The 23,886-nt window shown below is 35.9% G+C and overlaps 1 protein-coding gene across 4 annotated transcripts in view; it reads left to right on the top strand.

Annotated features, from left to right (window-relative positions):
* ECPAS (Ecm29 proteasome adaptor and scaffold) overlaps window positions 1–23,886 on the top strand; it is a 149,723-nt gene that overhangs the window by 69,784 nt on the left and 56,053 nt on the right. For all 4 annotated transcript variants that reach the window (XM_043976179.1, XM_043976176.1, XM_043976177.1 and 1 more), the window contains 10 exons: window positions 2,620–2,705; window positions 3,006–3,084; window positions 9,992–10,041; window positions 11,195–11,261; window positions 11,376–11,498; window positions 13,507–13,610; window positions 17,131–17,254; window positions 18,574–18,654; window positions 20,801–21,023; window positions 22,525–22,616. In XM_043976179.1, coding sequence (XP_043832114.1) covers window positions 2,620–2,705; window positions 3,006–3,084; window positions 9,992–10,041; window positions 11,195–11,261; window positions 11,376–11,498; window positions 13,507–13,610; window positions 17,131–17,254; window positions 18,574–18,654; window positions 20,801–21,023; window positions 22,525–22,616 — 1,029 coding nt within the window. The remainder of the gene's footprint in view (window positions 1–2,619; window positions 2,706–3,005; window positions 3,085–9,991; window positions 10,042–11,194; window positions 11,262–11,375; window positions 11,499–13,506; window positions 13,611–17,130; window positions 17,255–18,573; window positions 18,655–20,800; window positions 21,024–22,524; window positions 22,617–23,886) is intronic.

Genomic DNA, 23,886 nt, shown 5'->3' with positions numbered 1-23,886 from the left:
ATTTTCAGCAATGGAATTATTGAGTCAAAGGGTGTGATTATTTTTTCAGCTTCCTTTGTACTTCAGGTTGCTCTCAGTTGCAGTTTCACCAGCAATGAATGAATGTACTTGTTTTCCCACAATTCAGCTAGTATTAAGTCTCTTTGCTTTTTATTTAATGAATGTGAGGTGGTAGCTCAAAGAGATTTTAATTTGAATTGCTGTGATGGTTAGTGAGGAAGTTTTTCCTACTTTCAAAATTTAAACTGTTACTTCTGAGGATGTTGCCCAAATTAACATTTTAGCCTAGTACTTTATTGGTACCTTCATCTAGCATAAGGACTCATAACCTGGAGTCTGTGAATTTGTTTTTTACAGAATATTTTGATAACTGTTCCAATATAATCAATTTCCTTTGTAATCCTATGCATTTAAAAACATTATTCTGAGAAGGGGTCCATAGTCTTCAGCAGACTGTCAGAGGGGTCCACAACACAAAAATGGTTACAAACCCTTGCTCAGTCTATATACTTTACAGTGTTCAATACCAAATTTCTTTGCTTCACACAAAGCTCTTTCCTTCTCACCTCTCACATTTTTGTGAAAAGCACTGCTATTTACTACCCCAAACTCAAAAGTTGAGTACATTTCTTCTTCCTCTCTTTCCAGAGAAAATTCAGTCATCAAGTACTTGAAAATATCTCTGATTGGTCTTTCTCTGTTACATTACTACTGTCTTAGTTTGCCATTTTGCTGTAGTAGCCTTTTCTCTTCTTCCCTCTTCCATCTCCTTATTTTCATCCATCTTGTCTGTTGCTGTTTCTGAAAACATATTACATGCTTTGAAAATGTACAGTTCCTCATTGCCTTCTGTATAGAGTCTTCATTCAGACCAGGATTTCAAGAACTTTCATAATCTGGTTCCTATCATATTACCTCTCTTTGTTCCTCCACTATTCATCTGTATTAATTTCTTCCAGTCAGATGTCTTCCCTTACTCTGCCCCTTACATAAGCTGTCTTTTTCCAGCCTTATTACTTTTGATCAAAATGTTCATTTTTGCCTAGTATAAATTTTCTTTTTCAAACGTTCCAAAGTTTAGTATTTCCTATTGTGGCAGGTGAAAGATGAAAGAAAGGACCAAGTAAACAAAGGTTTGCTCTTCTGAGCATTTTGATTTATTAAACAGTGCATGATAATTGCCTGACAAATTGGAAACAGGCCCCTTCCTCAGCTTAGCAGGCCAAGTTCAGGCTGAGACAGACTTTTATACGTTAAAAACAATTAATCAAATAGGGCCAATTAAAAGGAAACAATACAACAGTAGATAATATGATTTCTAATTAGATGAAAGATTAGGGTCTTTCCAAGTTGGGAGGGGGAGAGCAAACAGGTATGTGTCCTATTCCTCCCAAATATCTGTGAACAATCAAAGGAACATGGAAACAGTAACTGATTGATCATTGTGGGGCCAATTTTCAGGTAAAACATGGGTTGCTTAAGATGTACAATTGTGAGAAAACTCCTTGCATCGATCTTTGGGTCTGACTGGGTTTCTGGTCAGCATAACCTAATTCCTTAGTTAAGAGTCAAAGTAGTAAGTAGAGATGGTCCAGCTTCCCACCCATGCAGGGGTAGGTTCAAAAAATACAATCAGGCTTTCTCCCAATTTCCACAAATGATTCACACAGGACAGAATTTGGGCTAGACCCATCATTAAATGGAAAAGGAACTGAGCTAGCTCCAGGTTTAAGTAACAAGATGGAGTCAGTGTGGTTCACTCAATTCCTGCAATTTAACCTCTTGTTCTAATCCCCTCAATTTCCTTATAAGGTCAGTTTGTTACTTGATGCTTACTGTAGGTAATGTCAGCTAACCCATTACTAATTAACTAAATCATTACTAATTAACTAATTTATTACTAATGAATTAGCCTTTTGGGAAATTGAATCTCTGTATGCTTTAGTGACTAGGATTCTTAATGGGAAACTCTGATAACTGTATTTTTCCTTTCAGTTTAGCGGTAATTAACTTTCCTTTTTTAAAGAAAAAGAAAAAAAAAAGAAAAAGAGAAGTTAGATTTCTGTAATGATGTACAGTCTGCAAAGCACCTGCTCCACAACAGCCCTGTGAAGTAGGTTGTACCAGTGCCACTACTCTTCCTTTTATTTATTTTTTATTCATGTCAGTCATTTCCATATATTTCTCACCCTCCAGTGGGCCTTCTCTTATAACAAAGAGGTGTTGCATTTTTTCAATCCTTTTCTGGTATTAAGATTGATTATTATAATTCTAGTGTTCTGAATAACTTTTTAAGCCATTCACTTCACTTATGTTAGATTTCAAATTTAATATAATGAATTTTTATATGTGACTTTTAGGAATAAGGTCTTGAACCAAATGAAATATTACAGTTTAGTTTAGTTTGGAAATACTGAATGTTGTTGTTTTTTTTTTTTGCGGGGCAGTGAGGGTTAAGTGACTCGCCCAGGGTCACACAGCTAGTAAGTGTCAAGTGTCTGAGGCTAGATTTGAACTCATGTCCTCCTGAATCCAAGGCTGGTGCTTTATCTACTGCGCCACCTAGCTGCCCCCCAAATAAATTTTTAATAACAGAAAGTTGGTTCTCTCTTCCCATAGGTGGTATATGATGGATTGTTTGGCGCAAATACAAATGCAAAATTAAGAACATTATCCTTGCAGTTTGTCCACCATATTTGTATAATGTAAGTTTCTTAAACTGTTCCTATGATAAAGTTGTTTTAATTGGTTATAGCTATTGTATCTGTCATATACATCCATTTTACTCCTTATATTGAAGGAATAATTATTTGATTTTTAGAAAAATATTTAAGTACTTTAGGAGCTAAATCTATGGCTTTCTTTCCAAATGGTTCAACCATAATATTTCTTATTTCAAATAACTGCATTTAAAAAACAGTAACATGAACTAATATTTTACCTTTTTATAAGCAATAGGAATAATTTGTATTCTTTGTTTTGTTTTATTTTGTTTTTCATTTTAGATGTCCAGAAATCAAGATTAAGCCATTAGGTCCAATGCTTTTAAATGGCCTCACTAAACTAATCAATGAATATAAAGAGGTGAGAAGCTTTTCTTTCCATATGCTAAAATGATGTGGTTTTTTTTTTTTAGAAAGCCACCTTTATTTAGCTATCCACGCTTCTATAGAGAGCACATGGAGCAGATCTTTCTACTCTGTTCTGCCCCTGCCACCACCATGCCAAAATCCCAGATGAAAAGAGCTAAAATGATGTATTAAAAAAGTAGCTATTTAAACGACTTTGCTGTAGGATTACTATTGATAATTCTTTGAAAATAAAGAGAAAATTTGGTTGTTTCTAAATATGGCTACTGAAAACTGATTTTAGAGTCTTAGCCATTTAGTCTGTGCCCTTTTAGAATTGACACATATTGGAATATGGCTTTCATTATTTGGAAACTAGATTTTTCATTTTAAAACATGTTTCTCTGGTTTCTTAAAGACTTATGGTGGGGGCGGGATATAAGTTTTGGCAGTGTTTGCCATATTGGAAAGGCTAGAAAGTGTATTGAATTGTCTGCTTGGTGATGAATTCTTTGGCAAGGCAACCCATGAAACAAACTAGAATATAAAATGGATCTTAGTCTTGCGTGGCTTTGCTTTTTGCTTTTACTACACTAGTACTAGATATATGTTAAGATAATTTGTAGGTAGTCTATAAACATTATCTGTTGGTATTTTAAATGTGAAGATTTCACTGTTGACCTAATGGACATAGTCCTGAAGGAACTGAACCTAGTTAGTGTTGACCAGTGAACCAGATGGCAAAATAAAGTTGAAGCTAAATGGAAAGATGGCTCACATGCTTTCTTTGGAGAGTCACCTCAGATAGTTGGCACAATTAGTACATCCAAGAAATACAATTTCAGGGGACATTTGGTTGTCACATTGAACTGCTCATGAAAAGCCATGGCCACTTGGAAGATAATTGCAGCTTATTCATCAACATATTTTATAGAAGATGAGGAAGTAGGGAAATTCTATGAAGTACTCTATGATACTGTACAAAATAAGTTCATATATAATTTAATATATTAGGATTTCAGTGCAAAGGTGGGCATAAAGAAAGACTGAAAAATAGTATGTTGGGAATATGGAGTAATGGAGAGAGGTCAAAGAAGTTTCACTCCTATATATCATAATTACTTCAAGAAATAATTAGGTGTTAGAACCAATTAGGTGGCAAGAACCAACAACAGCCACAGCAGCTCACATTTATATAGTGCCTACTGCATGCTAGCCAGTGTACTAAGCATTTTATTATCTTATTTAAATATTATTATTATATTTATCATCTCATTTTATCCTCTCAATCATGCTGGGAGATAAGTACTATAATTATCCCCATCTTATAGATGAAGCAACTGATACAAAAAGGTTAAATCACTTGCCCTGGTTTATATAGCTAGTAAGTGTCTGAGGTAAGATTTTAATTGAAGTCTTCCTTACTTCAAATTCAGTGCTCTATCCACTCTATCCACCTAGCTCATATCTGTAGATAACCAAGAGTCGATCCACCAATAGAGACACCGTGGAATGGAATATGAGGAGAAAAGATTGTTGTTGTTACTGTTGTTTTCATTTAAAGTTTTTATTTTCAGTTCCATATTCTCTCCCTCCTTTCAGCCCTTTCTTCATCCATTAAGAAGGCAAGAAATATGATACCTATTGTATATATGAAAGCATGCCAATTATATTTAAGCATTAACCATGGGCTCCCTCACTCCCCCCACCCTCCCAAAAAAAAGCAATAAAGAAAAGGAAAAAATATTCTTCAGTTTCTACTCTGAGTTCATCAGTTCTCTTTCCTAGCATTTTATACTATGAATCCCTGTATGATAGTGTCTTTTAAGGGAGGCTGTTTAACTTGATAGCTGGCTATTGATGATCATAGAAGACCTGATAAATCCTTCAAGTTATTTTTGCATCAAAGATAACAGGGTACTCTTAACTGGCTGGCAGAAGGGGGGAAAAAAGACAATTTTAAGGATAATTTTAAGGATTTTAATGTATTCTTATACATTAAAATCCTTAAAATTATATCATTGTTAAGAACTTTCCCACTGCTTCAAAATTAGATTTACGATTGGGACAGCAAAAGACACTTTATAAATCATCAATACTTGCCTCTTCCACAAAGTAGTTGTAAAAATTGCGTTTTTAGCATTAGAAATTTGTATTGGGAGGGAATGGAGCCAAGATGATAGTGTAGAAGAAGCTATAAAGTCAAGCTCTCCCAATATTCCTCTCTAAACAATTTTAAAATAACACTTCAGATTGATGAGTGGGAAAGGCAACAAAAGATCGAGGTAAGACATTTTCCCAGCCCAAGAAAACTTAGGAGTTTAGAAGGAGAGGTCTGTGCCATTGGAGTGGGAGATCATCTGGAGCACACATGGTGGCAACACATTTAGTGACTGCAGCAGCTGTAGTAGTTTTGGGAACTCTCAACCCAGAGATGGTAAGAAGATTGGCCAATTGGTTAGAAAGAAATAAGGGGGGGCAGCTAGGTGGTGCAGTGGATAGAGCACCAGCCCTGGATTCAGGAGGACCTGAATTCAAATACAGCCTCAGACACTTAACACTTACTAGCTGTGTGACCCTGGGCAAGTCACTTAACCCCAATTGCCTCACCAAAAAAATTAATTAATTTTAAAAAAGAAAGAAAGAAATAAGAGGGGACCCTTGTGCTGGCACTAGGTGCAGGACAGGCTGTTGTTTGGTAGCTCCATTCCCCATATCACTCCCTTCTCACAGTTCTAAGGCAGAAAGGAACACTTGCAGTTTTATGGGATCAGGAGCCAGCCCTTCCAGGTTAAGTACTAGAGCTCAGACCAGGAGAGCAATGAGTACACCTCTCCCTGGATCATACCACCTCGGAAGCACCAAAAACTCCTAGACCCCAGAACTAGCTCTGAAAACAGCAGTGTGAAAAAGCCTAAAATTTGGGATAATTCCCCCTCCCTGGGAACAGAGCCCAACTTTAACATAGAGTTAAAGTCAAGAAATAGACCAGAAAGATGAGCAAACAACAACAACAAAAGAACCTGATTGTAAAAAATTACTATGGTGACAGGGATGATCAAGACAAAAACTCAGAAGAAGACAACGATGTTAAAACAGCCATGGGCAAAGCCTTAAAGGGGGGAAAAAGTGAATTGTACGTAAGGCTAACAAGAATTCCTGGAAGACCAAAAAATTATTTTAAAAATCAAATAAGAGTGGTAGAGGGAAAAATTGGGAAAAGAAATGAGAGAATGCAAGAAAATTATGAAAAGACAATTAATAGATTAGTAAAAGAGACACAAAAAGAAAATAACACCTTAAAAAAACAGAGTCAGCCAAAGGTAAAAGAGGTACAAAAGAAATCCTTAAAAAGCAGAATTGGCCAAATGAGAAAAGAAGTACAAAATCTCACTGAAAAATTAGGTGTGGGCAACTGGAACTAATGGCTCCATGAGGCATCAAGAAATAATAAAACAATGTCCAAACCCCCCCCCCAAAAGCCCCCAAAACCTGAAGAAAATGTGAAATATCTCATTGGAAAAAAACAGCTGACCTGGAAAATTGTCTGAAGATAGATGATTTAAGAACTATTGGACTACCTGAAAGCCATGATCAAAGAAAGAGCTTAGATGTCATATTCAAAGAAATGACAAAAGAAAATTTTCCTGATACCTTAGAACCAGAGGACAAAATAGAAATAGAAAGAATCCACTGATCACCCCCTAAAAGAGATCCTCAAATGAAAACTCTCAGGAATATTGTAGCCAAATTCCAGAGTTCCCAGGTTAAGGAATACTACAAACAGCCAGAAAAAGATCCTACAAATTCTATGGAAATATAGTCAGTATCACACAAGATTTAGCGGGTGTCACATTAAAGGATAGAAGGCTTGGAATGATATTTTGGAAAGCAAAGGAGCTAAGATTAGAACCAAGAATATCCTATTGAACAAAACAGTATAATCCTTCAGGGGGAAAAATGCAAAGTTAATGAAATCGAGGTAGTTCAAGCATTTCTGATGAAAAGAGCCAAGAATACTTTCATATATAGACTCAAGAGAAAGCATACATTCCTATGTTGGAAGCTGATACATGTAACTCCTAAGGCCTATATCATTCTGAAGGCATGGGTGTGATTTGGTGATGTTGAGATGATCTCAAAAAAATTGAGGGTTGAGAAATAGGGATGCACTGGGAGAAGAAGGAAAGGAGAGGAACAATGGGAGAAATCTCACAAGAAGCATGTAAGGAAGAACTTTTACAGTGGAAGGGGAAATAGGGGGGAGAGGTGGACATTGTCTGACCCTCCTTCCCATCTGAACTAGTTCAAAGAGGAAAGATAATATATACATACTTAGTTGGTTATAGGAATCCATTTTATTCAACAGGAAAGGAAGAGTGTGTGGGTATAAGAGAACCAGGGTGAGGGGAGTACAAAGAAGGAAGGTATATTAAGGGAGGCAGTAGTCAGAAGCAAAATAGACTTTTAAGGAAGGACAGGCTAAAAAGAGAAAAGGATAAACAGAAGAAAAGAGGATGGAGAAAAAATGGACAGTTAATCATAATTGTGGATGGCAATGGGATGAACTCATCCACAAAATGGAAGCAGATAGCAATGATATGTACAAGAAATACACTTGAAATGGAAGATGCATAAGGGGCTGGAGCAGAAGCTGTAATGCTTCAGTTGAAGTTAAAGATGCAGGGGTAGCAATTGTGATCTTAGACAAAGCAAAAGCAGACCTAATTAAAAGAGATAATGAAGGAAACTACACCTTGCCATAGACAATGAAGTAATATCAGTATTAAATATATATGTACCAAATGGCAGAGCATCCAAATTCTTAAAGGAGAAGTTAAATGATTTACAGGGGAGAATAAACAGTAAAATTACATTAGTAGGGGACCTCAACTTTCTCTTCACAAAGCTAGATAAATCTGAAAGAAATTAAGGAGATGAATAGGATTCAGAAAACTGAATGGGAATAGAAAGGAGTATGTCTTTCTCAGCTATACATATCACCTTCACAAAAAGTGATCACCTATTAGGGCATAAAAACCTCATAAACAAATGCAGAAAATATAAATATTAAATGTACCCTTTTTGAACCATAATGTAATAAAATTACATGAAATAAAGGCCCTTGGAAGGTAGATTAAAATTAATTGGAAACTAAGTAATCCAATCCTAAAGAATGAGTGGGTCAAAGAACAAATCATAGAAACAACAGTTTCATTAAAGATGACAACAATGAGACAGCATAAACATTTGTGGGATGAAGCCCAAGTAGTACTTAAGGCAAAATTTATATCTCTAAACATGTACATCAGTAAAAGAGCAGATCAAGCGAGTTGAAGCACAGTTTAGGTATAGACATAAGGTTAAATTGATGACTTTTACATGCCAAAAAAAGAGAAAAAGGCCTGTTTGTACAAAAATATTTATAGCAGCTCTTTTTGTGGTGACTAAAGAATTGGAAATCAAAGGGATCCCCATTAAATTGGGGAATGGCTAAACAAGCTATGGTATATGATTGTGTTGCAATATTATTGTGGTATAAGAAACAACAAGCAGGATGATTTCAGAAAGGCCTGGAAAGACTTATATGAACTGATGTATAGTGAAGAGAGCAGAATCAGGAGAATGTTGCACACAATGACAGCAAAATTCTTTGATGAAGAATTGTGAATGACTTAACTATTCTTAGCAATACAATGATCCAAGACATTCCCAAAGGACTAATGGTGAAGCATACTATCCACCTCCAAAGAAAGAACTGATACTGATTGAACACAGACTAAAGCATGCTATTTTTCACTTTCTTTCATTTTTTTGTCAAGTTTTCTTAAATAAAATGACTAATATGTTAATGTTGTAACATAATTACACATATATAACCTATATCTGATTTCTTACTGCCTCAGGGAAGGGGGAGGGGAGGGAGGAAAAGAGGGATAGAATTTGGAACTCAAAACTTTAAATAGGGGCAGCTAGATAGAGTGGATAGAGCACCAGCCCTGGATTCAGGAGGACCTGAGTTCAAATCTGGCCTCAGACACTTAACACTTACTAGCTGTGTGACCCTGGGCAAGTCACTTAACCCCCATTGCCTCACCAAAAAAAAACCACCCAAACAAACAAAACCTTTAAATAAAAATGTTTATTATCAAAAAAAATAGTTGTTGACTTTTCATGATATTTTTTATAATTGCGACTGCTCCCTTTTCGAAAGCCATTTGATTGAACCTGAATTTTCAAGAGGGTATAATTGTGGGGTTTTTTAAATTGCTGTGTATACTTTTTTTGTTTTGTTTTGTTTTTTGTTTTTTCTGGGGGCAATGGGGGTTAAGTGACTTGCCCAGGGTCACACAGCTAGTAAGTGTCAAGTGTCTGAAGCCGGATTTGAACTCAGGTACTCCTGAATCCAGGGCCGGTGCTTTATCCACTGCGCCACCTAGCTGCCCCCCCCCCCCCCGCTGTGTATACTTTTTAAAACTGAGGTAATAAGAAAGCACATTTACAAAGGATAAATTATAAACTAGTATGTAACGTAGCTTGGCCTATAGTCCTGTGTTTGGAAGAATTCTTAACATATTATCTTCCCTCTTTAGAGAAGGCAGGTTTTAATACTTACTGATGACATATCAGGTGGGAGAATATGCTGTTAAAATATCCTCTTAAAAAATAACTGGTAAAAAAGAAATATTCGGTTTCATCCATGATCTCATGGCTTCCTTCCTGATAGAATTTTGACAGAATTTTTAAAAAATGTTGAGTAATACATAATTTAATTTTGTTAAATGTTATGTGTTCATATTCTAAGATCTAGTAGTTGGAAGTGTAAAGAAAACAAAAGGTTTGATGGAAGTTGTATATAATTTTAGTGCTGTTTCAGTCATTAGTTTTTCTTAATACTTTGTCATCTTTTTAAAAATTTCTAGGATCCTAAACTACTGTCAATGGCATATTCCGCTGTTGGAAAACTTTCCAGGTGAGTAAACTTTTCAGTAAAATTACTTGTGTTATATCTAAGGGAATTTGTAATTATATGGTATTTAGTATTTGTAAGAGATGGAGAATAAGCGTGTCCTTTTTAGAGCCTGGAAAGAATTTTGTTGTTGTTGTGTCTTCTTTTTTTGTAGAAGGAAAAGAGTGTGGGAATCTGCATATGATGTATTTTCTAGGTTTATTATGCAGTTCTTCCCTTCATATGTTTTTTTTTCTTTGTTTCTTTGGGGGGGGGCAGGGCAATGAGGGTTAAGTGACTTGCCCAGGGTCACATAGCTAGTATGTGTCAAGTGTCTGAGGCCGGATTTGAACTCAGCACCTCCTGAATCCAGGGCCCGTGCTTTATCCACTGTACCACCTAGCTGCCCCCCCTCATGCACTTTGTAGTCTAGTCAGAATAGTCTTTTGTTGGTCACACCTTGCTGTCTTTTCTCAACCTATCTCCCATGCCTGGAATATACTCATTCCTCATCTCTACCTTTTCAAATCAGTATATCTCTCCAAAATTAAGTGTCATCTCCTGCACTAAGCTCCCCTCTCCATCCCCCCACCTCACATGCTAAGTGCTCCCTCCCTCTGAATTGGTTTCCTTTTTGTATATTTATATAGGTATGTATTGTTTCTACTATAAAATTTAAGTTCCTTAAGGGTAGAGACTTCATTTTTGTCTTTGTATTAACCTGTCTCTGAACCATGGTGAAGAAATAGTGTCGAATATAATTAAGCATTTTATATTAATACAGTGCTTTTGCGTTCTAACAATAGTAACTATCCAACTTTAAAAATATGTTTCATGGGAGAAGTGGTTTCCTTTCCTTTTATCTATATAATTATTGGCTAGAATCACTTGAGTGGGGCCTTGAGGAAAAAAGGGAAGCCTGTTTTTTCTCAAATTGTAGAACTGTAGAATTCTAGATCTAGACCTGGAAGAGACCTCAGAGATCATCTAATCCTACCCCTTCATTTTACAGATGAGGACACTTGAGGCCTAGGGGAGGTCATATGACATGTCTTAGTTCACAGATAGCATCGACTCAGCATTTGAACCCAGGGCTTCCTATTGCTGAGCCATCCGTCAGCTACTTCCCTCCGACATGTTTATTTTCAGTGATCTTTGTGTTTCTGTTTTCTTGTAGTCGAATGCCTCATTTGTTTACCAAGGACATAGCTCTCGTACAGCAGTTTTTTGAAGCATTGTGTAAGGTGGGTGAATAGCAATATTAAGTAAGGTTTTTTGTTTGGAACGCTTCCCTGCCTGATGGCCAGTATTGATCGAAGAAACATGGTTTGTCTTTTACCTCCTTTCTTTTCCTTCAGGAAGAGCCTGATACTAGGCTTGCCATTCAAGAGGCTTTATCAATGATGGTTGGAGCCTACAGTACTTTGGAAGGAGCTCAGCGTACTCTTATGGAGGCACTGGTAGCGTCATACTTAATAAAGGTAGGGCCGAGTGTTTGAGTCTCTTTTAAAGAGTTGGGTGACTTGTGAGGAATAGTAAAGAATTGTGCGGTTTTAAAATTCAGATGTTTTGAAATGGTTCCTGATCTTACAGAACCGAGAAAGGAGTTTATATTTTCACTTACCTTTGTGCTATAGACTTCATAGAACATTTTTTTCTTTTGTTTCCCACTGTAATAAAGTTCTTCTTGCTTCAGGGCAAGATAAGGAAGATGGTGATATTTTTAGCATTCTTTTTCTTTTTCTTTTCTTTTTTTGCAGGGCAGTGAGGGTTAAATGACTTGCCCAGGGTCACACAGCTAGTAAGTGTTAAGTGTATGAGGGATGGTGATATTTTTAGTGTAGCCTGATATAAGACCTAGTTGGCTTGATATTCTTTCCCTTAAAATAAATAGTGCTTTGTTTATTTAAATAGCAACTGAGCATTTGAGCCTTTTGATGTTGGTCAAATATGCATATATGTATAATGGAAACATATAAAAATCATGAAAATAAGCAAATATTGAAGAATTAAGTCAGGCAATAGTCTAAAATGGTGTATACTCTTGCCTCTTTTTCATTCCCTTTTTGTTTGCCATGAAGAATGAAAGAATTCTGAGTATATTTGTTTGTAGACATTTTTGTCCTACTAGTGTTGATAGGTGGAGAGAGATGGATTTGATAGGAGAGATTAAATGTGTTTGAGATTAACACAAATTTTTGGATCAAATGGAATTATAGCCAGTATAATTTAAAAATTTTTGACAAGATAAATATCTGTCTATTGGCAGTAGTTCAGAAGTTTGCTTTGAGCATTCTAGTTTTAAGATAGGTTGACAGAAGATTTAAGATAAAATATTTGTATGATATTTACAGTGGGGAATTCAGGCATACTTAGAAGTACCATTGTTGATGCCTCATGCACATGGTTCATTATCATATAATAATGCGTTTGGCCATGGAAGTACTTAGGTCTATTTGAGGGCTTCCTGGAACAAGACTTGCATCCTTATGGAGTAGTTTCCTCAAGAGAGACTGTAGCTTTCAGTCCTCATACAAAAAAATTGTCAAGTTTGAAACAATTGACCACTTACTGTGAAATCTATTAAAATTAAAATCCTAATTTGATCAAGGAATTTAGACTGTTCTTTGAAGTTCATCATCATTTATTTAAGCTAAATTAGGGAGACAGCAGTAAAGGCATAGTGAAAGAAACTCTTGTGCCTCCTTGTTACCAATCACTGACTGCCTTGTCTTTTATAGCCCTTTTGTATTTCTACTTTTGCTAGAACTTGTGATTGAAAGAAGTTAATGATTTTGAGAAAGAGTTCAATGAGAATCAGTCCCCCAAAATGAAAAGATTAGGTATCATGATAATATGAAACTACTTTTTTAGTTGTAAAGATTGTGTCATTTGATCTATTCAAATTTATTGTTTGGTTAAATTTGGAGATCAGAAATTTTGAGATAGTGCAGTGCTATTTGAAAAAGAACCACATGTCTTTAGGGCTATGGCTTAGCATCAATTTTTGTTTTTGTAAATTAGTTATTATATTTCACCTTTGAGGAGCAGTGGAAGTCTCTTGATCATATTCTGTTTCAACTGCAGAAGAACTATTTTTGGCTCTTATGTATAATTCAGAACTTGAGAATTGGCTTAGGAGAGAGAAAGTTTTTAAATTGCTACACAAGCACAGTTTCCAAGAGAGGGGCTTTATGTGGAGTATATACTTTATAAGACTTTTCCTGGTTACTAGAACATTCTTCATAGGACACAGATACACTTTTAAATGAACCTGCATTCCAAAAGTTATTGTGCAATTTCTTAAATGATGGAATTGTTTTAGTAACATTAATATCTATCACTATGTCTAATTAAAGATCTTGTGTACTTGGATTGACCTGTCTTTAATGGAAACATTTATTTATGTTTTTAAATATTTATATTTAAATGATTACACAGACTTAGATGAGTTGCTGATAATTGATTTGTTTTTTATATGTCAAATAGCCTGAAGTCCAAGTTCGCCAGGTGGCTGTGAAATTTGCCAGCACGGTGTTTCCCCCAGATCACATACCTTCCAGATACTTACTGTTACTAGCTGCAGGAGATCCGTAAGTTTCAATAGGTGTTACATGAAATTTGGGTACAGTTGTAGTTGCTTAAAAGTTTTGTCACATTATACATGCCTGCCTATTATGTGTGAGGTATTGTATTAATCAGTGACTCCCTACTGCCTCCAAGATCAAGTACAAAATCTCTTTGGCTTCTAAATCCTTTTGTAACTGAAGTCCTCTCTGTTTTTCTAGTTTGTTTGTTTGTTTGTGTTTTACACTTGACTGCTTCCACATACTGTACAATTCAGTGACAGCAGTTTCTTTGGTGTTCATCACACAGGACATGCTTCCTCCCAACACCAGGCATTTCATAAGCTATTTCCCATGATGAAGTTCCATCTCTATTCTTCTCTGCATCATGGCTTCCCTAACTCCTCCAGCTAAAATCCCACCTTGTTAAAGGAGGATTTCCTGGTTTCCCTTAATGCTCATGCCTTCTTTCTGATGTTTCCTCCAGTTTAGCTTATATATATGTTTTCTGTGTGCAGTTGTTTGCATGTTGTCTCTACCATTTGAATGTGAGCTCCTTGAGGGTTGAGACTGTTTTTGCCATTCTTTATCTCTCCAGAGTTTAGCACAGTGCCTGCTACATAAACACACATTTAATAAATGCTTGTTGATTGACTAAGTTGAACAAATGGGGATATTAGGACAGAAATTAGAGTTGTTTCCTTCAAGGAGCTTACATTCTGCTTGTGGGATATGATGAGGTTCCTGAGACTTAGAGTGCATTGCTTGCCCAGTCACACAGTAACCATCAAACTAGGAGTTGTTATTCTTTGATCGGTCACTTTTATTGGTATCAGAACTTTTTTTCTCATAGAAGTTTTACTTTATTTTTTAAAAAGTAATAAACATTTTTATTCATAGTTTTTGGTTCCAAATTTTATCCCTTCTTACCTCTTCCTCTGACCCCTCTCTGAGGCAGTAAGCAATCAGATATGGATTATACATGTGCAGTTATATAAAACATTACTATATTAGTAATTTTGTACAAGAGAACTTGAATAAAAAACAAGCATGAAAGTGAAAAATAGCATGCTTCAGTCTGTTCCATCAGTATCCGTTCTTCCTTTGGAGATGGATAGTATCATCAATAGTCCTCTGGAATTGTCTTGGATCATTGTATTGTTGAGAATAGCCAAGTCATTCACAGTTCTTCATCAAACAGTATTACTGTCTCTGTGTACAGTGTTCTCTTGGTTCTGCTCACTTCACTATACATCAGTTCATATATGTCTTTCCAGGCCTCTCTGAAGTCCTCCCACTTGTCATTTCTTTCTTTTTTTTTTTTTTTAGTGAGGCAATTGGGGTTAAGCGACTTGCCCAGGGTCACACAGCTAGTAAATATTAAGTGTCTGAGGCCAGATTTGAACTCAGGTCCTCCTGAATCCAGGGCCGGTGCTCTATCCACTGTGCCATCTAGCTGTCCCCCACTTGTCATTTCTTATAGCACAATAATACTCCATCACCATCATATACCACAGTTTGTTTAGCCATTCTCCAATTGATCAGCATTCCTTTGATTTCCAATTCTTAGCCACCACAAAAAGAGCTGCTATAAATATTTTTTACAAGTAGTTCTTTTTCTCTTTTTGGGGAATGTCTTTGTGATATAAACCTAGCAGTGATATTGTTGGATCAAAGGGTATGCACAGTTCTATAGCCCTTTGGACATAGTTCCAGATTGCTCTCCAGAATGGTTGGATCTTTTCACAACTCTACCAACAGAGGATTAGTGTCCCAGCTTTCCCACATCCCCATCAACATCCAATATTTTCTGTTTTTGTTATATTTTCCACTAGGAGTTATCATTCTGAAGCCCAGGATGATTCCACTTTATTGTATTGTGTAATGTATTATGTCTTTGCTGTAATTTTTTTCCCCTTCTAAAAATTGTTTCAACACATCATGCAAAACTTAAGCATGATCACATTAATCCCTTCACTTATTCAACAAGCATTCTTGAAAGTATTCCTTTATTTCATACACTGTGCTAGACATGAGACTGAAAATATAACTATAATAAATGAAACAATCCCTATTTGCAAGGAATTTACATTCTAAGAGCAGAGAGACAATATGGATATTGTATATCTAGGAAAACCGTAAAGAGAATAAGCCAAGGTAGTTAAATATGGGGTAGTTTGAGAGCAAAGGCACTAACAGTTGAGGAGTTCAGAAAAGGCTTCTAGATGGTGCTTGAAAAAAGAGAGGGATTCTTTGAGGCAGAAATGAGGAAGGAGGGCATTCCTAGCATAGGAAACATTCAGTGCACAGGCCTGGAGTCAGGAGCTTAAGTGTTGCATATAAAGAACAGAGAGAATGCTTGTTTGACTGAATGGCAGATTTTGGGAAGGGAGTAATAACAGAACAGGACGAGAAAGGTAGATGGGATCAGTGCTGTGAAAAACCTTAAAATTAAAAGCTCAACAGAGAAGTTTAAGTATTATTCTAGAGGCATCAGGAAGCCAGTAGAATTTGAGAACTAAAGGGACATGGTCAGATTTGTGCTTAAAGCAAATTACTTTGGTGGAATGCTGGAGGATGAACTTAATGGTGAAAGATTTGAAGCTGGAAGACCACTTAAGTTGTTGAAACAATCTAGGTGAAAGTAGATGAAGGCTGAACTAAAGTGTTAGCTGTGAGAGTAGAACAAAGGGATTAGATGTGAGAGAGGTGTTTTGGAAGTAGTAACACTAAGATTTGGCAACTGATAAGAAGGGGGGAGACTGTAGAGGGAGGGAGGGACAAGGATGTAAGGAGGGGGGAGAGAAAATATGTCTCCAGGATAACGCATATAATATCATGTCTATGGTTGCAATTCCTCGTACATGTAGACTTATACTTTGATAGTTAAATATGTTATGGAGAGTTTGAAGATGCTTAGAGGGCAGCTAGGTGGCACAGTGGATAGAGCACCGGCTCTGGAGTCAGGAGGACCTGAGTTCAAATCCGGCCTCAGACACTTAAGACTTACTAGCTGTGTGACCCTGGGCAAGTCACTTAACCTCAATTGGCTCACTTAAAAAAAAATAGTTACTTAGAAACCTAAAGTGTTTTTATTTTTGTAGGGGGTGGTTAATGAAGAGTAATCCATAATTTATTTTATTTTTAAGTGTAGAGGATTTTTTCCATCCTTTAACAGAGTGATTCATCTTCAAGAATCAGAGTAAGTTGTTTATAACAGGGCTTCTTAAACTTTTCCCATTCATCATCCCTTTTTGCCCAAGAAATTTTTACATCATCTCCAGGTATATAAAATAGGTGTACATAACCTTTTCCTGTTGCCAAATTTTTTGTGACCCACACGTTCAGTTATATGACCCCATATAGGATCATGATCCACAGTTTAAGAAACTAGGGTTTATTATATATTTGGGCCCATGGGGCATTCTAGAAAAACAAGAAAAGTTATTTAAAGAAAGCATCAAGCTAATGCTAAATTGTACTATGTTGTTTATTAAAAATCTTTTAGTTGATAATTACTTTGCCATTTCTTATTTCTTTCTGAAAGACGAGAAGAAGTGCATGGAGAAGCACAGCGTGTACTAAGGACTCTTCCGGGTAAAAATGAAAAAGAAGGTACTTCCAAGCAGATGCCTTCCTTTCCAGAAATGGTACATTATATTCAAGAGAAGGTACAGTATATAACTTTTTAACTGGGATAAATTCATAATGAAACTTAAGCATTTGGCCTCTGTTCTTTTCACATATTATTTAATTAAAGTGACGAATATGTACTGAAAAAACAAGACTGATATTGAATGTAAATACTTAGACTGAACAGAGTAAGTGCTGTTTTAATGATTTGTGTATTTCTGAGTTGTCTCAGTGGAGATGGGTAAGAAGGTATTGGAAAGTTTTTTTTTCTATACTACCTAATCAAAAATTGCTGAACTTCAAAAAGATGTTGAAGCTGGTATTTGTGAAGCAGTGACATGCCATTCCTGAAATGGTTTTAGCTGTGGTGATTGTTGGTATTTTTTTAGTATTGAAACTGAAAGATTTTTTCCCAACAGCCATATCTGCTTTATTTTATTTTATTTTATTTTTTTGCGGGGCAGTGAGGATTAATTGACTTGCCCAGGGTCACACAGCTAGTAAGTGTCAAGTGTTTGGGGCCAGATTTGAACTCAGGTCCTCCTGAATCCAGGGTTGGTGCTTTATCCACTGTCCCACCTAGCTGCCTCTTCCCCCTGCCCACCCCTCCCCCTCACCCCCTATCTGCTTTAAAAAGAAACAGGTTAAGTGACTTCTCCAGGGTCCAGCAAGTATACTCAGATCTTTTTGTCTGCAGGCCCTGGTACTGTATCCAGCTTACTCCCTAGCTGTAAATAAATAAAAAAATTCCATAAGTCATGGAACTGCCAATGCCCCCACCCATCCAGTCAGCCATCACATTAACCTTCAGTGTTCTAGTGACCAAAAGCATGTCACTGTACATTTATATAAGGTTTCTTGTTTTACTGTAAAATATGAGGGAGATAATACAGGCTGTGAGAAGACAAGTAGAACCATCTGTTGCTTTGCTACATGTAGGTTCTTGCTCATAATTAGCCGTCCACTAGGTATTTGTTAAATGAGTTAATGATATTCTTCTAAACTTCCTCTTCCTCTCCCTTTATCCCATTGTCACAGTCTGTCTCTATTTATAAGGTATTGGTTACTACTATCCCTTGTGGGAGTTGGTATGGGAAGAACCGGATATAGCATAGCATTGCTATAACTATAGTATAATTTATGGAGTAGATATTATGGCATTAGAAAGAAATCCTTCTGAATATTCAATGTGTTAAATTGAATGCATACTTAATAGAATTCTTACAAATAGAAAATATGGGGTAAATTCTTATTGTTGCCTCAGAATTTATTTGTGACCTGTAAATTGCACATGCCCATCATTTTTAATGATTTTCTCTCCTACATCCTACCTTTTTGACGTAGTCCTTTTCTTTAGGCTTCACATCGAATGAAAACTCCAGCCAAATACATGACCGGAACTGCTGTTCTTCCTTTTAATCCAGCTACGTTTGGAGAGGTAGAACTTTGTCTTCATTTTGTGTGTTGATTTTCATAAATATTTTAAATAGACATTCATGAGTTTGTAATGTATATTTGTGTGTATGTATGTATGCATGCACATATGTATGTATGTACTTAAATATGCATAATGAACACACTGAATTTTTCAACCAGTCTGCTGCTTTTATTTTTAAAAAGCAAGTTTTAGAAATAGGCAAGTCTTTTTTTTTTTTAAGTTTCATGGATTGTTTTTTGTATTTTTTTAAAACATGAATTATTTCTGGAAATAGCCTTCTCCCTGCTAAATGTACTCTTCCTTGTAACAAAGAAAAATGGCTAAGCAAAAATACCCAATATATTGGAAAATTGTTTTTCTTTACAATGTTATTGTCATTTTAGTAACTGTTCTGGTTCTGCTCACTTTACTCTGTATCATTTCACACTGTTGAGCATTCTCTAAAATCATCTCTTTCGTCATTTCTTCTGTTGCTATAATATTCTGTTATGCTCAGATACCATAATCTGTTCAGCCATTATTTTCCATTTGATGAGTAACAGTTTAGCTTCTTAAGGTCCATTTTTTTTTCCTTGTAGAGTTATATTCAACTTTGCAGGATAAGTTATTCTAGATTCTAAGCATATTAAAAAAAAACACTTTTAGAATATTATATTCCAAGATTGTTTCTTAAGTGTTTTACAAATATTATAAATTACAGGTATTACAGATATCTCATTTGATTTTTATAACTCCGGGAGATAGGTGCTATTATGATCTTTACTTTATAGAGGAGGAAACAGACAGATTAAGTGACTTGCCCAAGATCACAAAACATCTAACTGAGACCAGATTTAAATTTAAGTATTCCTGTCTCCAGCCATGGCACTTTTATCCACTGTATCACTTAACTTACTTAATTAGTAATTTAGAGTGCTTTCACATGGTAATTATTTATGGTTTGCAACTTTTCTGTAACTTCTTATGCTTTGATCTCTTATCTGTTAGAAAATAGCTTTTGGTCTTATGTATTTTATATCATTTCCCAGTATAGCTTATATTTCAGGCATTTATCAGTGATTTGCTTTAAAAGTTTTTTGTTTTTGTTTTTTTTTTAACCATTCAATGGTTTCTTATTGGATCTTCATTGACTTTCTTCATGTGGAAGCTTTTCAATTTTATGTAATCAAAATTATCTATTTTGTCTTTATGATAATATCTATATTTTATATGTTTCTATGTCTTTATTAAGCATTTCCCCCAGAACCAGAGTTGTGAAATATTCTTCCTGTTCTTCAATTTCTTTTTCAAATAATGTGGCCCTTTCTATTACAATTTAAGTTTATTGTGTTTTATGCTTAAGAGGTTGATTTAAATCTAACGAAAGGGGTGAGTATTACAAAAGACAAAAAAGAACTGTGTGTTGTCAATTCAAAGTCACAACACTGGAACCAGTAACTGACAATCTATACATTTATATTTATTGATAACTAGGAATTTTCTTAATAGTATAGTTTTAAATGTTATAATTTACTGTATTCAGAGAAATTGAATTATAAGTTTATAGGCATATAAAAATGAAATTCATCTTAAAGGGTTATCTTGCCCAAGTCCTTACAATATCAACAAATAAAATATTTTTAAAGCTATAAGGCTTTTATGGAAAATTTCAATAACCTTCCTTCAGAATATATTCCATTTTCCTTCAACATCAAGAGGTTCTTAACTGATACCTGATCTGTGTTTGTCCTATGCTGCCCTAAATTCATCATTCTCATGTGCTGTCTTTAGTGGCAACTGACAATGTCCAGAAACCTTTTTTTGATCATAGCAGTTTTTCTAAACACTATTTCTCAGATTTCTACCTAACTATATGTTTTATATATTTGACTCATAAAAGTAGTTTTTAGCTAAATCAATCTGACCTTCAAAGTGGATTTTGGGTTTTAACTGTAATTTTAAATTGCATGCTTTATTTGTTAATTATGTTTAACAAATTTTGATGGCTTGAAATAATATTAATTGGCATTTCAGGGTCATTTTTTCATAGCTTCTTTAAGGAAATTTAAGTTCTAATGAAGGAAAATGGAAGAATAAGCTGGAAGCCTTATTCTCCCTCTACCTTTCCTGAGTAGCTTATCTAGAGTCTTCTTTTTTCTCTCCTCAGATAGTCCTGTATTTGCGGATGTGTCTTGCTCACAGTGCAGGTGTGGTTCCCACCTCACAGAGTTTGGCGGATATGCAAGACCATGCCCCAGCAATTGGTCGTTACATACGAAACCTAATGTCTGGCAACCACATAACACCATCATCTTCCTCTAAGAGTGGGGAAAACAACCCAGTACAGATTTATATTGGCCTTCTTCAGCAGCTGTTAGCAGGTGTTGGAGGTGAGAAACCTCAGTGCTAATGAAAAACAATAAAGGTCAAACATGAAAAACCCCCCAAAAAAGTAATTTAGATGATTGTCATATTTCACTTTTGAAATTAAAGGGAAAATATTCAATTTATGCTCAAATGCATTGAATTAACTTTTTAAAATAATCTTAGTTTTTGATCCGTATTGATATCCTCTTTCCAAAATTTTATGTGGTGTCTCATATCAAATGGTCATATGAAAGTTCCCTTTGTCCTTCATGGTGATGAAAGTCATGTTTGAGTCTTAAAGTTTTTAAAGTATAGCTGCAAAACCAAATTTCCCAAAGAAAGGAAGGGAGTTGTCGACCCAAAAGAAGAGATTTTCTTGGGGAATCATCGGGTTACATAGTAATTAATAAATTAATTCCAATGTGAAGATAATAGTGACATTACATGGACAAAAGGAAAAAAAATACGTTTATACATTTGGACTGGAATTCTAGATTCTTTCTTTCTTTCTTTTGGGGGGGGCAGGGCAATGAGGGTTAAGTGACTTGCTCAAGGTCACTCAGCTAGTGTCAAGTGTCTGAGGCTGGATTTGAACTCAGGTCCTTCTGAATCCAGGGGCTGTGCTTTATCCACTGCGCCACCTAGCTGCCCCTGGAATTCTAGATTCTTTTTTTTTTTTTCTAGTGAGGCAATTGGGGCCAAGTGACTTGCCCAGGGTCACACAGCTAGCAAGTGTTAAGTGTTTGAGGCTGGACTTGAACTCAGGCACTCCTGACTCCAGGGCCTGTGCTCCATCCACTGCGCCACCCAGCTGCCCCCTGGAATTCTAGATTCTTAATCTTTCTTTTATATGAACCTTTTTGGTCCCATTTTTCTTCCAAGCCCTTAAAATACTTTTAAATGCATAAAATAAAATATATGCAATTACAGAGAAAACCGTTTACATTGAAAACACAAGTTCAAAGATGTCAAATAAGAACCTCCGTTCTCTTGGTTTCTTTGACATTTATTTAGATGATGATGGTAATGATGACAATGGTGACAATGACAACAACAACATAATAGTTTACATATGTATAGTGCTTACTATGTGCCAGGCACTGTTCTAAGTACTTTACAAATATTATTTCATTTAATCCTCACAACATCCCTGGGAGGGCAGTGCTATTATGATCCCCATTTTACAGATCAGGAAACCTAGACTAGCAGAGGTTATTCGACTTGCCCAGGGTCACATAACTAGAAAAGTGTCTGAGGCTGGATTCAAACTCTGGTCTTCCTGACTGCAAGCCTAGTTGTTCTATCTATTGGGTCAACTAGCTTGCCTCTTAAGTCACAATAGTTTTGACCCTTGAAGTGATACTTGTCATGTGCAATTCAGAGATATTAACATATTCCTCTTTAGAGCAACATACTTTATAGTGATCATCTTGAAAGAATTTTGAGAGAATTTAGGGATTATATGATGAAATATGTACTTTTTGGTTCTGATGGTTTTTAATATGATTCTGAATTTCTGTTCAGGATTGCCTGTCATGTATTGTCTTTTGGAAGCTGTTTCCGTCTATCCAGAAAAATTGGCAACCAAATTTGTAGACAAAACAGACTGGATAAAGGTAAGGCCAATGCTTGCATTTTTTTGATTCTGATGATTCTGTAGAAAGTGTTAGTTTAACTTATTTAAGTTAAATTTAAATATTTTTCAAGTTTGGCTCACTTGACTTTTCTTCCTATTAGGACTTTTCTGACTCTTCTTTATGTCTCCTACCATTAAAAAAACAAACAAAAAACTTTTAGGTCATCTTATAATTGGAAGGAATCTTATTAATACTTTTCCACAAAGTTTGATGTTGAAGTGCTAGACAGAAATTGGTGAAGGTTGCTTGATTATAGAATGGTTACAGGAAAACTTTTTTAGAGCTGGGGAGTTCTGTGTATGTTTATGGAGGGAGGGGAAGGAATCAATCGAAAAGATTTTGAGAGAGAAGGAATGATTGTTGGAACAAGGTACTGGGAAAAAACCAACCCCTGTTAGGGCACCATGCATGTTGCATTAGAAAGGGCATTGAATTTGGAGTCATAGTTCTTGAGTTGGAATTCTGACTTTGGTATCTATGTGATTTGGGGCAAGTCACTTAATCTCTGAGCCTCTACTTCCTTTTCTATCAAATTAAGGTACTGAACTAGATGGCCTGTAAAATTCCTTCCCAGTCAGAATCCCATGTTTCTTTAAATTAACAAAAGGAAGAGATGAAGGGAGGGTTTATTAAGTGCAATGTGCCAGGCCCTTTGCTAAACAAAAAGAAAGACAGTCCCTGTTCCTTTTATGGATCTTATAGTTTAATGGGGTAAGACAGCACATGAAAGGAATTGAAAAGCAGGGAGTTGGGATGGGAGATGAAGGTACATGGCACATGGGGCATGTTTTTGAAATCCAGAGGGAGTCAAGAACAGAGCTAGAGGTGGAATAAAAGTGGTTGGTCCTAGGCCCCTCCTCAAAATGGAGGCTCTAAGAGGGACTTAGCAAAGGAAGAAGTGGGAGGTGGGCGTTGGGGAGGGATATAGTATAGTACACATATGACAGATACATTTTCTATTCTCACAAGATGAAAGAAAATGGGTAATACTGAAATTTTGAGGATTGTAAGAAAGGATGGCTTCATTCTTCTTAGTAAAGTCATTTGTTTTAAGTGGTAGGGAAGAGGGTGGAAAGAAACAGGTACCTACTATGTGGTACTGTTATGCTCCCCATTTTATAGTTAAGGAACCTGAAGCAGAGAGGTAAGAGACTTTCACCAGGTCAAAAACCTTGTAAGTATCTGAGGTGAGATTTGAATCAATGTATCATATAGCTACCCTCTGGTAGCAGGAGAGTAATCTAGTTGA

The sequence above is a fragment of the Dromiciops gliroides genome, chromosome 1, assembly GCF_019393635.1.
Source record: "Dromiciops gliroides isolate mDroGli1 chromosome 1, mDroGli1.pri, whole genome shotgun sequence".
NCBI classification, from domain to species: domain Eukaryota; kingdom Metazoa; phylum Chordata; class Mammalia; order Microbiotheria; family Microbiotheriidae; genus Dromiciops; species Dromiciops gliroides.
This window is presented reverse-complemented; position numbering and strand designations above follow the sequence as displayed.